The sequence below is a fragment of the Phalacrocorax aristotelis genome, chromosome 3, assembly GCF_949628215.1.
Source record: "Phalacrocorax aristotelis chromosome 3, bGulAri2.1, whole genome shotgun sequence".
Classification (NCBI taxonomy): domain Eukaryota; kingdom Metazoa; phylum Chordata; class Aves; order Suliformes; family Phalacrocoracidae; genus Phalacrocorax; species Phalacrocorax aristotelis.
In genome coordinates, this window is record NC_134278.1 from 112,522,379 (window position 1) to 112,538,426 (window position 16,048).

The following is a 16,048-nucleotide window of genomic DNA, read 5'->3' on the forward strand; positions in this document are numbered from 1 at the left end:
GAACAGTTCCTGGCTGTTCTGGTTATAGCTGCTCTGCAGGTATCTGCTGAAACACATGTAGGCAAAGGCTGCAGAAGTACAGTTCATACAAGGAATTGTATCATCAGTCTCTCTCCCATCACAAGTGCCTTGACAAAGCCTCGTCAGCACTTGCTCTTGCTGCTTGTCATTAGCCCTGCCCCGGAGTAGTTGGGCAGCCTGGCACAAGCCCACCACCAGGCCCTGGTCACTGCTGCTGTTTTGTGCCTTAGCAGGGCGGCGTGAGTTCAGCTGCAGGTGGAGTGGCAGGTTCTGCTCTCCTCTGCTTCAGGGAGCTTTTTTAGCTTCATCTGTTGTGAGATAAACAATGGGGCCACGGCATGTGGTTGTCCCAGCGCTTGAATCCAGACAGCTCAAATATGGGAAAGTAATCATACCCGGTCATTTAAGCTGACTGTGGTTTATGGGTCATTTCTTAAAGACCATTATGAGGAAAGACAGCAGCTCCGGTACCAGCATAAGGAATGAATAAAGGCCTGGAGAATTTGGCTTTACAGGAAAAAAATCATCTTAACTGACATTCACCAGGGTAAGAGACTCTCCGTTGTCAGGCTTTGGGATGTACCTTGATTATCGGTTAGGGACTGGGAATAATCTTTAACATTAGATATATTACTGCATATCTATATGGAGGATTTCTGCTTTCATCTGGCATTTTCCTCTCCCCTGCTGGAGGCAGGATGCTAGACCAGCGATCTGATAATGTGCACGATCACCTGTTTTCCTGTATTCATGCAGTAAGGAAACCAGAAGTATCTAGAACAACATATGGTGAGTTAAAGTCATAAGATTGGATGGTGATTTCAATTTGGTATGAAATCACCAAATCAGAAATGGTTTCTGGGGGAAGCCAGGTGAAAATAAGTCCCCAGTGTGAATGCAGAACTCACAGAGCAAGTATGGTTTAACAGACGAGATAGTTTCCTACTGCAAACATCTTCTAAGAAGGCACTGTCTGGAAAGCATAAACGTTGTTTTCTGGCTCAGGCTCTGTGCTTGTTGCACTCCGTGAAAAACTCTTTGCTAACCGGTGCTGAACTGGGGCCCTTTCCCCTGCAGCGAAGATGCTCTCTTTCTTTTCCCAGTCAGCATTTTACGAGTGCTCTTTCCCTATCTCATTAGAGGCGTGCTGGCTGAGAACGGGGGACCCGTAAGTTAACCAGCCCGAGCTCCTCCGGAATTGGCACACAAGCGGAGACCGCCTTAGCGCTTAGACCTTGTCGCGGGGGCCGGCCGGCACAGAAGGCACCGCTGGCCCCAAGGGACCCGTAACGGGCAGAAAGGACCTTTCACCCGGACACGGGGCGTTTATCGCTGGCGCGGGGCTGGCGGTGGGCGAGAGCCCTTTGTTGTCTCTGCTGGTAGCGCGTCGGTGGCTTCCCGTGGGATGGAAGTGGATGGCAGCCTACCGGTCAGTACCGGTGGCGCTCCCCAGTGCTCTGCCGGGGAGGCGCCGGAGGACGGGCCGCGGGAACGGAGCACCCTGTCCCTGCCGAGGGCGGCCGCGGCAGCCAGTGCCACCCGGGCCCCGCGCCTGCGTTCGCGTGAGGAAGGGCGGTGGAGAGTTTCCCTGCTACCGCCGCTGCAGGTCCTGTGCAAGCTCCTAGGGGCTCCAGGGGCACCCCGCAAGCCCTCCCCACGGACCCGCGCCCCGAATCGGGGGGCAGCGCCGGCGGGTCACGGCGACCCGCTGCCCTCCCGCTGGCGGCCGGGGCGCAGCACACGCAGTTATCAGCCCGCTACGAGTCGAGCACAGTCCGCCCGGGGCGGGGGGAACCCATCTGGGAACGAAAGGCCGGCGGCAGCACCTTGTCCTCCCCCGGGGCCCCCTCCGGGGCGGAGGAGCAGGCACCAGCCCTCACGCCGGCGAGGCCCCTTTAAGCGGAGGCCCCGCCCCAGCCCGCCCCGCCCCGTCCCGCCCGGCCAATGGGCGCCGCGGCTGCCGCGCCGTTTCTTACAAGTTTCCCGTCGCGGGCCGGGTGCGGAGCGGCGTGCGGGGCCCGGCGGTGCTGCGGGGGTGCACCCGGGGTGCTGCGGGTCGCCATGCCCGCCCGGGGCCGCCGGCGGGAGCGCAGCCTGGGGCCTCAGCTGGGGAGCTCTGCTGTCCTTCAGTAAGCGCTCTGCGCCCAATGTTTCTTGTCCCTCGCAGCACGCTGCCAGCTGGTACCTCCCTCCACTCTGAACCGTAACCGGGGAGGGGTTGGAAAACGAAGGAAGTTTGGTGTTTATTTCTGAGTTAGGCTTTAGAAAGGGATTCCCTTGCCTTCCCCCTGCGGGGGCCTGTAGGACAGAATGCGGTAGAGGAGGAGAGGGGCACAGCTGGAAGCGGGCTGTCCGGAGCCTTGCCCCCCCCCCCCCCCCCAGTGTACCTTGGGGTGCTGTGTGCGAGCTCAGGGGAGCTCCTCCAAGCGTAGCTGCAGCAGCTCGGCAGATGTAGATGTGTGCGTGTGTGTATGCTTAACCCTTTCTTGGCTCCTCGGATTTGTACCATGCTGAAGATCCTCACCAAAAAGCTCAGGAACCAGACTTTGAATGAAATTCAGCCTTTCCAGCTAAAGGTAAGAGCAGCTGGTTTTATCTCGGTTGGTTTGTTGTTTTTTTTTTTACCCTTCAGGTAACTAATAAGAGGGCCTTGAGAAGCTAGTAACTTGCAGTGTTCATTATGCTGGGCCAATTTCCTCTCAGCCGGAGTGCTCAGTAGGAGCTGGCCTAGTCTGTATTTCTGTTCCTAAAGTCCTGTTCCTTTGCTCTCAGAGTCACCCTGCACAATTGAATAGGCAATATAGAAAGGTGGATAACGGCAGATGTATCTGTTCTTTAGAAGTATTTACTTTGAATGAGGTTCACATTTAGCTACGTAGGCATTTGTCTAGTTACCTTTGTATGTGTGCAGTCTATAGTTTCCCAGTCATCACCAGACAAGAACCCCCCTGTGCTAGGTACTGTACAAACATGATTTGCCTAAAATGCCTTTCAGCTTGTTATTTGCATTTCTCTCCTTTCTGGTCCTGAAGGCTGGAATCTGAGCTGAAGTTTGCAGTTAGGCTAGCTGCATTGGCCCATAGCTTTCTGAACTCTGCTTACATCCTTTCTTAGCGTTCAAAAGAAGAAAGAGCATCACAGATTCAGGATAAGGAATTTTTAAGCCCTTCCTGCCAAATGCAAGGAGGAATTTTTGAGCCATGTGCAGTGGAATAAAAATGGAGCTGTGATGAGTTACTTAAAAGAATTACCAGATCCAGGTTTGGCGAAAGTGTTGTGAACCAAGGGATATTCCCTGAAATCAGCAGAGTTACTCTGGATCGGCATCAGTACCGTGGGAAGTGAAGCACCTGGCCCCAAATCAAAGAAGAGATGTGGGAAAAGTAGCAGCCCTTGTTGCCCAAGTTGGGGGCTGGGGATCCGTATACCAGACTCTAGTGGAGTCTTTTGTATGTGTTGCACAGAGGCGGATTGCTGTGTGGCTGCACTTCTGCGCTGTCACTGGACACGCTGATGGCAACTTTGTTAGAAACAGTGCTGGTGTTTCCTCAAAGTTTGCTGTGTCCATGTGCTTTTTCCTGCAGGGACTGCATATTCTGTGGTTCTTGGGAGAGGGAGAATGAGATTTTATTTCTGGAGATATAATAAGGGCAATGCTTCAGGTTGTGGTGGACGGAATCAGTGCAGAATATCTTTGCAGAGGCAGTGGGGGATTTCTTTTGAACACTATTTCTGGGCCTTGTGGCTGTGATTGCCTCCTCTAGCTTTATTGTTTGTCTCTTGGAGCCTCAGGTTGTGAAATGGTGAGAATCTTTGGAAGGAGCTCTCAGGGGTATATACAGCTTTTGGGATGCTTTGAGGCACGCAGAAAAACCCGCAGGAGTGGGTATCTGCAGCCATTTTGTTCATATTAGTGCCAAGGTTTTGGGCTGCAAACAGGTGGTCTGCATTTTTTCAGGCTCAATAGGGAAGTGAGACTTAAACTTGCACTGTTTCTTGCAAGGCTAACGCATAGACCATCAGAGGTAGCACTGCAGCCTGCCGTGGGGAGTGGTACAATGACTGGTATACATGTGTATGGGCAGAAAGCCAGGCTTTCAAACTCTGGGTTTATATACGTTTTGTAGGCCTTTGGGGACCATGTGCAGCTGCTGGGTCTTGGTTGAGCCTCGTACCAGCATCCTAATTGCTTAACAGAGCATGCAGTGCTCTGTCTTAGGTATCTGGCCAGATCTCCTTGCAGGTGTGGACACAGGATAGGTGTCACAAGCACCTATGAGGGAGCTTCCCATGGCTGCACTGTGCATGGGCCCTGTGGCAAGGCCAAGTGTCCTGTACCATCTCCCTCTCCTGCCCTCAGATGATGTGGGGTTACCAGGCACAGACCAGAGTTCTGCCTTCTCAACTTCATGTTGGTCTGTGCAGGTCTGTACATATTCTGACATATGTGGTACATGCATTGTTCAAAAGATCCAGTCCACTGTCATTGAAACCTAGTGAAAAGTTAGGTGTGAGCAAAAAAAAAATACATCAGGTGTTGTAGTAGTGTAAGTAGAGAATAAGCAACTAATTTGGATAGAATAAGAACTGATCTGCATCTACCACCCAAGTCAAGAGTTTTCTGAGCTTTAAAAACAGTGTGCTGAGCTGCTTTTCTCCTTCATTACCCACTTGCTTTTGCACCTGATGGGCTTTGTTGGAAGTTCCCAAATTCAAGGGAAAGCAAGGCACTGTTGTGTTTCTGGCGGGCAACAGTACTGACACTAGGCAAGGTCCTGGGAAATGTTCCTTGGATAAATTGTCAGCTCATTTTTGTAAGCTTGGGAGATTTGACCAACCTTGGATTGGCATCCAAGCTTTGGTAATCTTTTCAGGATGAAATTTCTGCCCACTGTAAAGATCTTGTTTTGGTACCATATGTCCTGAACTCCTTTGGTGTGGCTGTGATAGGATAGGTCTTCCTAGTCTTCCCCACTTGAAGCTGAGAGGCTGCTATTGCTTCCTGTAAATGAAACCAGGAAATATGCAAGCTTTGGGTGTTGATGTAATGACTTCTTTTTTTCCCCTACTAAAGTTGGTCTTTAGGCAGTTGACAGCGGAGACTGCTCAGAGTTCTGTGACTCAAGAGGTCTGCTGGTTTGTGCTGGTGTTGCTGAGGAAGTTACTGTCCCTTTATTGCCCTGTCACCAGAAGTCACCATAATGGGAAGAGAGAGGGGTTGACTGGCATTTCACCTGTCGTTTGGTTAGCATGCTCTGCCAGTGGTTTCTGGTAAGGGTGGCTAGGCTGTGAAGTGCTGGGGTTCAAATTCGAACCCTTAGCCTTGGAAGACCAGTTGTGCTGACCTTGCTGCCTCTCCACCGGACCACTCATGCCCCTGTAGTGGGGGTGGCTCAGCGGTAGTGTGTCTACTGAGCTGCTGCAGTTCATAGTCCAGCCCATTGGCTTAGAGTCCTTCAGCTGCTGCAGCTAAATCCAAGAAAGGATTGTGAATTGGAGCCTTGTACCTCAGCCTGTTGTTCTACCTCTTGCTTCAGTAGTGTGGTGTTATTTGCTAGAGATTAGGCCAGATTCAGAAACCTCCAGTTTTTGGGTGGCTGTTAGACATTGAGAGCCAAAAGCAGATCTGACTTTACAGGTTAGGGCTCATCTTTGATAACAGCTGGCAATTGGGTCTGTTCCAGAGCAGACTTTCTGGGACAGGAGAGAAAAGTGAGAACAGGGGGTTGTCCCATGCTGTAGTGGAATGCTTCAGATAAGGAAATTGAGAGAGGCCTATAACTCAAGGCCTGAATTTTTCATTGGTTTTCCAGTATTAGTCTAGTACAGCTTTATTTTCTTAGTTTTGGACTGGTAGTCCTGAAAAGCCCTTCCTGAATGATAAGTCAGATTGTTCAAGGAGCTTTAAAAATGCATATCCTGGGGTTGCATGTGGGTTTATGTGATGGAGTACTGATACTGAGCCCTTAGAAGTACTCTCCAACCACTTCAGTGAGCTCTGTACAAATGAAATGAATTGTTCATCCCTGCTACTTGGGGTAGGGATTTCTCACAGAAATGCACTTCTGCCAAATTCCTCTTCAACTCTTGTGCCCTTGCGTATTTGTGTAGTGGCTAAAGTGTAGGTGTCTGTTTTCTAAGTTTTGCTTGCAAGCAAGCTCCTTGGGGCAGGGAGCATCTGGTAGGAACAAGTCTGTGCATTGCCAGTCAAACTAAGCCCTTAATTAGTGGCCCTAGGTGTTATCAGAATGAAACAGTTGGATTGTGGTGTGTTAAAAATTTAACTGGCTAGAACATGTAGCTGAAGAAAACTGAGCACTTTAAGGGTAGCAATTCCATTCCAACTTTGCTGTTGATACAACCAACTTTGGAGGCAATGCAATTGATGTTCTAATTCACAGAAGTTAAATTACTTGTGTACTTGGCATATTCCCTTTTGTCCTGGGCAGAGGTACTTCAGACATGTTTGTCACTTCCTTAATGTTGATCAACAAAATGAAGTCCTATGTGAATCTGTTCTGGTGACAGAACTGCATTTCTCTGCTACATAATTTTAGCCTTTGCTTGCTAGGCGCTAGCAAGGCCGCTGTGTCAGCTCTCTTCACATACCCTTGCAGCTTGTACATGTGCATTCACAGTGCTGGGGACCAGCAAGTCATGTCAGTTATTTTCTGCTAGCACCTGCATCTGGAGTGGGCTGTGAGACTCCGGTCTGGCTGGCCAGCCCTGATGAGTGACTGGGAATCAGTCTGATCCTTCCTATATGAAGGGGGTTCAGCTGGCTGTGTGACGTGAACCTCAGGCTCACAGGCAGTGACTTCTGAGTCACTGTCCCAGCGGTAGCTGGTTATCCTGCAGAGTCAGGAGTGTGTAATTTAAACTTTTTCTCCTCAGACCAAAAATGAGTGAAGTAGCATCGTTATTACTGATGCACAGTGGGTGCGCTTTCAAAGATCTGTGTAAGAGCTCATGCTTTGTATGAATGAAGACAGCTTAATTTCCTTCTTACTTTGGGTTGACTGCTTGTCACATGCTCAATCAGCCACTGGTCTTCAGGCTGGCTGGCTAAAGACAGCTTGGCACAGTGAAAATTTAGTTTTGTCTGTCTCCTGTCGTGTATGAAAGTTTTCTCTCCTTCATGGGTTTTTCAGCACATACCACCAAACAGGTTCACTCCTCTAGGACTGGAGGACTCTTTTTGCATCGAAGCTTTGCTTTTCTTCCTGTTAACACCTGATAACATTAGATGCTTCTGGTTTGTCTTAATCTTACTCAGGAGGGGGACAAGCACTTGCATAAATGGAAGTTTGTAAGTACAATTTTGGCTATTGGAGTATCTATGAATACACCTAAAGCTAGATTTGTGGTAATTTGGACTAAAATTATGTTAGTGGGTTAGAAATGCTGTGACAGATACTTAACCAAGACAAAGAATAGGACAGGCAGTTCCAGCCACTCGGAAACCTTAAGTTTTTGAGATTTCTGCCTGAGGTGTTGTAAAATAATAGGTTTGCAATTTTTTCTACTGGGCTTCTAAGATCTGAATATTCAAGGGTTGTCATCTTTCCTGTGCAGTCATCCAGCACCAATAATCTCTTGTTAATTCCAGAGAGTGGGACTTCAGACATTTGTATGCAAATACAGCATAACGGGAACTTCATTGACGTTGGGGTAGTTCAGTGAGACATCCTCTCAGCTAGCCTTGCTTATGACTGATATGAAAATATGGGCTAGATTTAAAAAAACAACAAACAAACCACCCCCCAGTGTCACAAAGACATCTTGTTACTTTTCCTTGTATTTCACAATTCTGTATTTTTATTTGAATGAAAAATTTAATTCTGGAAAATGTAATAGTATGTATTTAACTTTTGCATTTCAGTGAAAGCAGATTAATCCATGTTGCTTGCTGGACAGTGCAGTTCTACTTCATTTCTTGGTGTCATGCACCATGATACTGGTCTTGAATTTATGTTGCACTGTTTGGGATGCTAAAAGTTTTCTGAGCAGGAAAATAGCTTATATTAGAAGTGAAAATAGAAAGCAGACCCAGGTCGTCATTATTTAATTACGGATCTTGCAAAACAGTGGGTTCACCTTTTATTTAAAGTAAAAAGCAAGGCTTACATCTGCTTAGGACATCCCTGTGGAGTGGTGGGTGGGCTGGGCACACTCTGCTGTGGTGTCCCAGCATGGCCAGCTTCTTTGGCTATTCCTGGAGCATGCCTGGGGTCACAGAAGTGCTGTTGGGATGCCTCAGTATGGGAACCAAAGGCTGTATTCCCTTTTCAGTGAGAAATACACTCCTACCCACAATGAGGCAGCGCCAACCCCTCCTACTCCCATGCATTTATCTGTAGCCCCTGTTCTCCTGTACAGTGGGATTTGGGTTGCTGGGTGACCCAACTCCTCCTAGCAACCAGCATCACAGGTATGTGTGCACTCAGGGCTGTTCTGCAGCAGTAACTGTTGTATGCGGCCATGGGCAGACCCTGTTTGTCCTCTTGCCACTGTTGACCAGCAGAGTCAGCCGGCTAAGCTGTTTTTGAATAGGCACCAGCACCACCCACAACCGCTCAGCATGAACACTCAGGCAAGGATTTAGAGAAAAGCCAATTAGTTGTGACCTTTATCTGCACAGAAAGCATTCCCTGTGCAGTATGAACTCTCCTGTGACCCAGGCCTGAAAGTTGATGTAAAGGACATATGGCCCAATGTGACCTATGCAGAGCTGTCTCCATACCAATCTGGGCACAGGCCTGCCCAAGCTGTGGGAACACACCGCATAGATGAGATACACTTCAAAGAAGTCTGGCTTCTTCTGGACCAGCTTGGTCACTGCTGGGGGATGGACAGCGCAGGGTGCCTCTGGGCATTTTTCTCCCCGCTCTTGCTATGTGCTTCTTGCTTTTGAGACCCATTATAACCACCTCCCTGCTGTGAGCTGGTCTGTTTGGACATTGACCTGGCCTCCATGCATACCTGAGTATATACATCAGTCTGAATTGTTCAGTTGTAGGACAGGTATTTTGAGGCTGGGACATCTTGGGAGCTGGCTGAGGCAGAGGGAGCGCATCTTACATGGTGAGTAGTCTCTCTTCCTCCTCTGTTATTACTGCAGCACACCAAGCGCTTGGCCAGGTGAACTTCTGCCGTTCTCTCTTTGAGACAGCAAGCATGGGGATGCTACAACAGAGTAACCTTGTGTGGGTGCATCATGTGAAGAGTTCATATGGTTGCCTCTCTAGTCCAGTCTTGATAACTTCATGAAGGGTGAAATACTGTGGATGCTAATGGAAACTTCCTGGTGGGCCTGGATATAAGAAAGTATCTTGTGGCAGCTTTGGTGCAAACCTTCCAAACAACTGCATGTGCAATAATCCAAATCCTGGGTTGTCTTAGTTGTTCTGGGTTAGCATGGCAGAATATCATTTGGGGGTGGCAGGGTCTACAAGCCCAAAGAAGACTCTGTGAGTGATGATCAGTGACTGTTAGCTTTGCAAGTAGCTGGTGTGGACCAGTCTGTTTCTAGCCCTCTCCTCTCCCAGCACTCTTAGCCAGCCAGCCCAGCCCAGCATCCAGGCTCACTGTAGAAATAAAGTCCTGCTGCAGAGCCCCCTCAGCTTCCCAAGGCTTAAGCTGTGGTGCTGGGAATGGAGGTCGATGCTTGTGCCCCTCTGGCATGCACCTTCTAAATGAGTGTTGTCAGCAGGGAGGTGTGGTGAAACCTGTGGAGGTGTCCCTCAGGCTTGGTAGACTGTGAGGCTACAGATCACCTTCTTCAAATGAGCTGTCATCATGTGGGACTGATATGACTGGGTTGGCTTGTTGTAACCAGCAAACACACCTGAGAAAAGCCCTTTACTGCTTTGCCTGGGATCACCTTCCAACCCTTGTTCCAGCATCAGCCCATATGAGAAGACGTAAGAGTTCAGGGCTGGAAACATCTTTGGAGGAAAAGAGGAAAACAGTGCCTGAGCCTAAGTGGACTGAAGAGGTTTTTTTATTAAGTCATGTCTCCCATTTCAGGGATGGGTTTCTTGTCTGACTGCAGGGTAGATGGTCCTTATCTGAATTTATATTTATGAAAGGACAGGAGGTATCTAGATAAAGTCCTCCTAAATACCTCAATATTCATTAAGGTCCACAATAAGAGTAGACAGACCATGATTTCTGACACTTCTAGGGAACAAACTATTGATTGGCTTTGGGTAGCTGATTAACTGATTTGACTGGGCTATGAACCTGATTTTGAGCCACTTATTTCAAGGAGATCGCAGAATTCAAGTTGCTGATGGCATAAAGATCCTATCCTGTCACACTCATTCAGAAATCTGTCTCATCTTTCTCCTCCCTAATGGGGTCACGTTGTTTCCATGATGCATGCTATGTTTTATTTAACTAATGTCCTTCTTAGCATTGGAGGCCACAATCTGCCAAGCTCTATATGGGCATAAGATGAGAAGAAAATTTCCTTTGGTTGAATGGGGAATTTCCCATCTTGAGGAGAGGTGCCAGACAGGCAGCTAGATCCTCCAGTTTGCTGAGAGTGTGGCTGGATGTAAGATGGGAAAATATAAAATAATCCTTCCATATCCTGTCACCCAGTTATTACACACAAAGCCAAGTGGTTGTTCCAGACAGTTGTCTGCAGCCAGGCTGTTTCTGTGTGTGGGTTTCTTTTTAAAATTTTTCTTAATTCCTAGGAGTTGGTTATTCCAAAGAAATAAAAGTTCTTTGGCCAAAGGCTAATTAACAGGAGAAAACAGTGGTATTTGATGTAGAGCATATGAAGTGACATAATCTAGAACCTTAAAAAAATCAGCAGCTTCAATGTATACATTTTTGTTCATAGCAAACTCTTTATTCTGCCTTGGACAGAACAAGCCATTCTTGGGAAAACTCTCTGTGGTATTTTGCAGAGGGCTGCAGTGCAATGCAACTTTTCCCCTGTCTTTCACCTCAAGTGGTATGTGGGGGTGCTGATTTAGTATATGATGCTTGGACACTCTGTCAGTAGCTATCTGTGGTGAGTGAGGTGAGCTGGATCTGCAAGAACACTGTCGGGTTTTGTTCTGTGTGTTCCCTTGCGTTGTCTTTGAAAGTAAATGCACGTGCTGTGGTATGCTTCCATGAATGGGGCTTAAGAGCACTCGTCCTGTGCTAGACCTATAGTCTGTTTCACTTGGTATCCTATCTCCTGCAGGTGCCAGAGGTGGGCACCCAGAGAAGACTAAGAACAGCACATACTTTGGTCTCACAGGCTTCTTGAGACAGAACTGCTGTCTGTGCATTAGTAGCACAGTGGACTTTTACCTAAACCTGTCCACTTCCCCCACCAAATCTGTGTAGGTTCTTTGCATCCAGAATGTCCTGTGGCCAAAAGTTTCACACCTTAACTGTGTGTTGCTGAAGGATCATCTGTTGTTTGTTTAGAACCTGCATCTTACTAATTTAATTTCCTGCTTTCTGGCTTATATATTGAAGGAGAGCGTAAACATTCCAATTCTGTCTTTGTGCCACTCATCTCTAGTCCCTCCATGTGTGGGGTGAAGAGACCACTCCTTTGGCTAGATTCTCCCAACTAGGATCCACATGGGATCACACACTGCCTACCAGGGAAGGATCTGGTTTAGTGAGAGCCATTGCAAGTTTTCACATGGTCCTAACTCTTACTTTAAAGGTGCCTGACTAGATGGATCAAAGATCTGCTCTTGAAGGATTATCCTATATTACTGTGTTGCTGCATGAATAAGGTTGGTGTAAATCCATAAAGATGAAACAGCTTATGTCAGCTTACACTCAGAAGGGTTAAGGTTTAGAGGAGGAGAAGCCTGAAATGTCTCATGTGCTCCAAATGCATTTTCCAGCCTGACTGTAAGGCATTGTTCCTTGTGTTTGCAAATCTGGCTAATGTAGTTCTTCATGGCTGAGCAGAGGTGAGTGTTGAGTGAGGTTTCCCAACACAGGCAGCTTCTCAGCTAATGAAGTATCTCAGGGCAATGGCAGTTGCCCTCTCTGGGTCTTTTGAGGAGGGAATGGAAAAACTGTTACCAGATGCGTTGTTTATGCCAGCTTCTGTCAGCTGTACTTTCCTGGTAGAGGGGACCTGTGCAATGCTGGGGAGTTGCTGTAAACTGTCAGAGAAGCTGGCCTGTACAAAGGGACCTCTTTTCATCACAGCAATGTAATAACTGAGCTAGGCCACTGGGGTTGGGGGTGTGAGTTGGGAGGAATGTATTTAAACCCCTGTGGCCTAAGCAGTAACAGTTGGCACTGGTGTGAGCAGCCATCTCCCATCCTCCCCTCTATCAGTGCATGCATTACAGATAAGATTAGCTATGCTATAGGTGTCCCTCCAGTTCTAGGTGTCCCTTGTACTGTCTTCCCCTTATGTCTGAGAGGGCTGTCAGCCTGTGATAAATAGTGCTGCTTTTAATCTGACTGTGTTATGAAAAGAGGTTCAGCAGCAAATGGGCTGTAAATTACAGATGGAGCTAAGTCACTGTATTTTAATGCAGGGTGGATGAGGCCCCCTGTAATGAAGGTCTTTAATCCTTCAGGCTCCTCCTTGTCTTTCTGGACTGTTGTGCTTTGTGGTGTCAGCCGTGCTGAGTAACACTGCTCCTGCAGGGTGTGAGCCAGGGGAATGCTGCAGCTCACAGCATGGAGCCCTGAGAGGAGTTGATCTCCTTTGCAAAGGGGTCTCTGCAGCACAACCATTTTGTAGGTTGCTGCTTCTTTCTCATGGGTGTTCCCTGACACTTTACCACTTTGCTTTGCTAATTCCCTTCTGAACTATGTATGTAAAGTGCTATCTCCCTGCATAGGATAAGAAAGTTAACAGGTGAATGCTAGTCTTCCAAGGGAATCCTTGACACCTGGATAAGAATTAGCCATAACTCTTTATCACATCAGCAAACCTATGAGTAGAGTAACAGAGCTGTTGAGAAACTTGCGTGGCTCCATCACATGCTGTGACTGCTGGCTGAGGCCAGGCTGTGCAGGGTATTTGTACTGAGCAGAAACTGAGTGGTGGGAGGAGAGTAGGAGGTTTGCTGGGGACTGGGGTGTGGCACACTGGAAGCTTCACTTGCAGGTGGAAGTGGAGTTGGAGGAGTGTATGGCTTCTGTCGCTACAGTAAGAGCTATAAACCTTAACCAGTCTCTTAAGCTAACAACATAGGAGTAGCTTGGGAATTTTGTAAAAAATCTTGCTACCAGAAAGGATGATGTGTATCACAGCATGGAGCTGTGGCATTCCCCTGGCTTCTGTTCGGCAGAAGGAGTGTTATTTCCTAAAACATAGTGGTCTGGGAAGGCAAGGTGGAAATTGGAGGATTAAAGGTTTTACTTCAGCGGTAACACCCTTGTTACCAGAGCCCATCCACCTGCTGAGTGAAGGCTGTAGTGACTTTGTTCTATCTGTAATTTTGAACATCAGGACCTGTTAAATCATGCTGCCAAGCATGACTGCAGCTATGTTTATAAAAAGATATTCTGGTTCTCATAGTGGCTCTGAGGATAATTAAACTGAATGGAGTTCTCTAAGAGTATTTTGGGTGCTAAGGACCAGAGCCTGGGTGTTTTCTGCCTAGGAGGCTTTTCAAAGTCTAATTTTTTAGTTGATAGCATTCTTTTTGTGTCCTCTGTCACACAAGTTTGATGGCTGGTGGGAGGAGCGTGTGCATATATGTGGGTGCCTCTGCTATTGGTCTCTGGGTAGAACTGAGTCTCTTCTAGTCTCTTTGCAAGTACTGCCTTTTGGAGGTTTATCTTGAGTGGAATTTGAAAGGATGATCTTGGTTTTGCTCTTCTAATGATATATGCTTAGAGCTTTTGAGAACAGATTCATGGTGGATAGGAGCCAATGGAAAAGGCTATTGCTGTGGCTCACCTGTTACCTGTGTATAAGACCTGATCCCTACCTGATGTAAACCAGTGGAGCTCAATTGTAGGCATCAGCTGCATTCAGTCCCCTGTGACCTGAGAACATCAGATGTCTCCTGTTTCTGGTGACTATGGAGTCAATGTGTTCGTGCACCATAGGCTGATTGGTACTGTATAACATACTCTTCTGGAGCAATGGTGAAGCATTGGGACTTGCCAGTTTATTTTACAAAAGCCCCTAGTGTTTTTACCTTTAGCCTTCCCCTACAAAATCATGTCAGACCTGGGAAGAGCAGGGGGAGACTTAGAAAAGGAGGTTTGATGCAGACTCTGCTGCAAGAGAACTGATGTGGGGCAGATAAGAGTGCAGAGAGTCCAGTTGTGCTCTGAGGGTTTGGAATGAACCATATTTTGACTAGTGTCTGTGTCCCTTGCCAGTGCTGAACCCAGCCCCACTGCACTTGTCTCTGCGTAGAGCCCTCTGGTTCACTCCACTTGCAAAGGAGGATCCCCAAGCCTAGAGCAGTGCCCTGTCATCCTTGTAGCCCTAGTCAAGTTTGGCCACAGTAGTAACTTCTTTCCAGGGGCTGTAGAGAGTAGATAAACATAATCTTGCTGTGCAAACAGTATGTTAAAAACATAAATGTATATTTTGTGGTATTACAGAAGGATGAGGGAAAGGATTTAAAACAATAAGAGGACCACACATGTGCCTCCTTGCACCCACCCACCGCTAATGCCCTTGCTGTTTTGTGCAAGCCTAGTGTTTTCCTCTCTTAAGATCTAGGTAACCCAACTTAAGCCCACCCTTCTGGAAACCAAGTTCAGTCATTGTTCCTCAGAACAGAAGCTCAGTTTCTGTATTCTCTGGTTAATGACTCCCACCACTTGCACCCTGAGAGTTGCCAGTCACCATGTTTGTCTGTATGGGTGTAAGGTAAGCATTCAACAAAAATGATGTCTGTACTGCTAAAGCATTGTGGGCTCAGCTACTGAGAGTGACTCTCTGCCTTCCTCAAATCTGTGAAACCACTGATGGTTAACTAGACTCTAGACCCATGCAGAAGATGATGTGTCTGACTAAATGTGCAGCATTCCTACAAAGAAAAAAAAGGAATTTTGCCATCTTTAGCACGGGGCAGGCCTGGAAAACAAGGGCCTTGAGGAGTGCTGTGTCCCACTGGCCCATCACAGTTTTCACTGACTCAGCCAGACAGCTGCTCTGTCAAGCAGGACAGTGTTCAAGGGTTATGAACCCTGGGTTTGAATTGTAGCCATTTGCAAGGAAATGGGGAAAGCAGTTTGGAGGCAGAGCTATTACGAAAATTAAAAAGGAAAATAATAATGTTAACAACAATGAAAAAAGACTTTACAAAGCTTTTCCAAACTAGGACTGTTCTGGCTGGAAGTTTAGCTGTTGAAGGACTGCAGCTGTAAAACCCAGATCTAGTCTAGGCAGTCGTATCTTACTTGTGGGTGTTTGAAGACTGAACTGAACCTTTCCTCTAATATCTAACTCTGCTGCTTTTCCTGGGGAGAGAGCAAGCATTACAGCCTGTTTTACCGGCATCGATTGTCCCTGTAATGCTGAATATATCTAAAATAGAATTTAAAGGAGAGCTTGGGAGAGGAGTTAGATGTTAATTTGAAGGTCTGTTTGACTCACTCCTCCCTTCTTCCTCATGTTCCATGGCTCAAAACTGCTGTTCAGAGTCTCATAATCTCCTTTGTTTTCCCATTCTTTCTAATTCAGAGTTTCTTATAACTGGGAGGATGGCACCTCCCTCAACCAAGAGCAGGCAGTGTCCCATAGCAACTGCAGCAATTGTTGACCTGGAAAAATAACAGTGGGGAAATGTAGTAAAATGTTTTCACTAAAGCCGAACAGTTGGAAGGATAAGAGCCAGCAGCAGAGCCCTGTGCTGTAGGATGCCCATGTCTCTAGCAGCTGCTCTGTAGGCAGCAAGGCAGGGAGGAGGTAAGTGAGCACTGGTTTCATTTCTTCAGTCTGAAGAAACAGAAATCAGTTCCTTATAGCAGAGATATCAGTAGTCATTGGTGAGCTGTTCATCCCTTTCTGTTTTTGTTCCAGGAACCAGTGAGACCATCTCAGCCAAGTCTCTTTCCAGGGCACATA

The 16,048-nt window shown here is 47.4% G+C and overlaps 1 protein-coding gene across 3 annotated transcripts in view; it reads left to right on the top strand.

Annotated features, from left to right (window-relative positions):
• The first annotated feature begins 1,844 nt into the window (after positions 1 to 1,844).
• Positions 1,845 to 16,048, top strand: part of LOC142055321 (uncharacterized) — a 60,689-nt gene continuing 46,485 nt past the window's right edge. The window contains exon 1 of one of the 3 annotated variants that reach the window (XM_075089121.1): positions 1,845 to 2,597. In XM_075089121.1, coding sequence (XP_074945222.1) covers positions 2,493 to 2,597 — 105 coding nt within the window. In that variant the 5' untranslated portion in view covers positions 1,845 to 2,492. The remainder of the gene's footprint in view (positions 2,598 to 16,048) is intronic. The other 2 variants (XM_075089122.1, XM_075089119.1) reach the window with 2 other exon arrangements.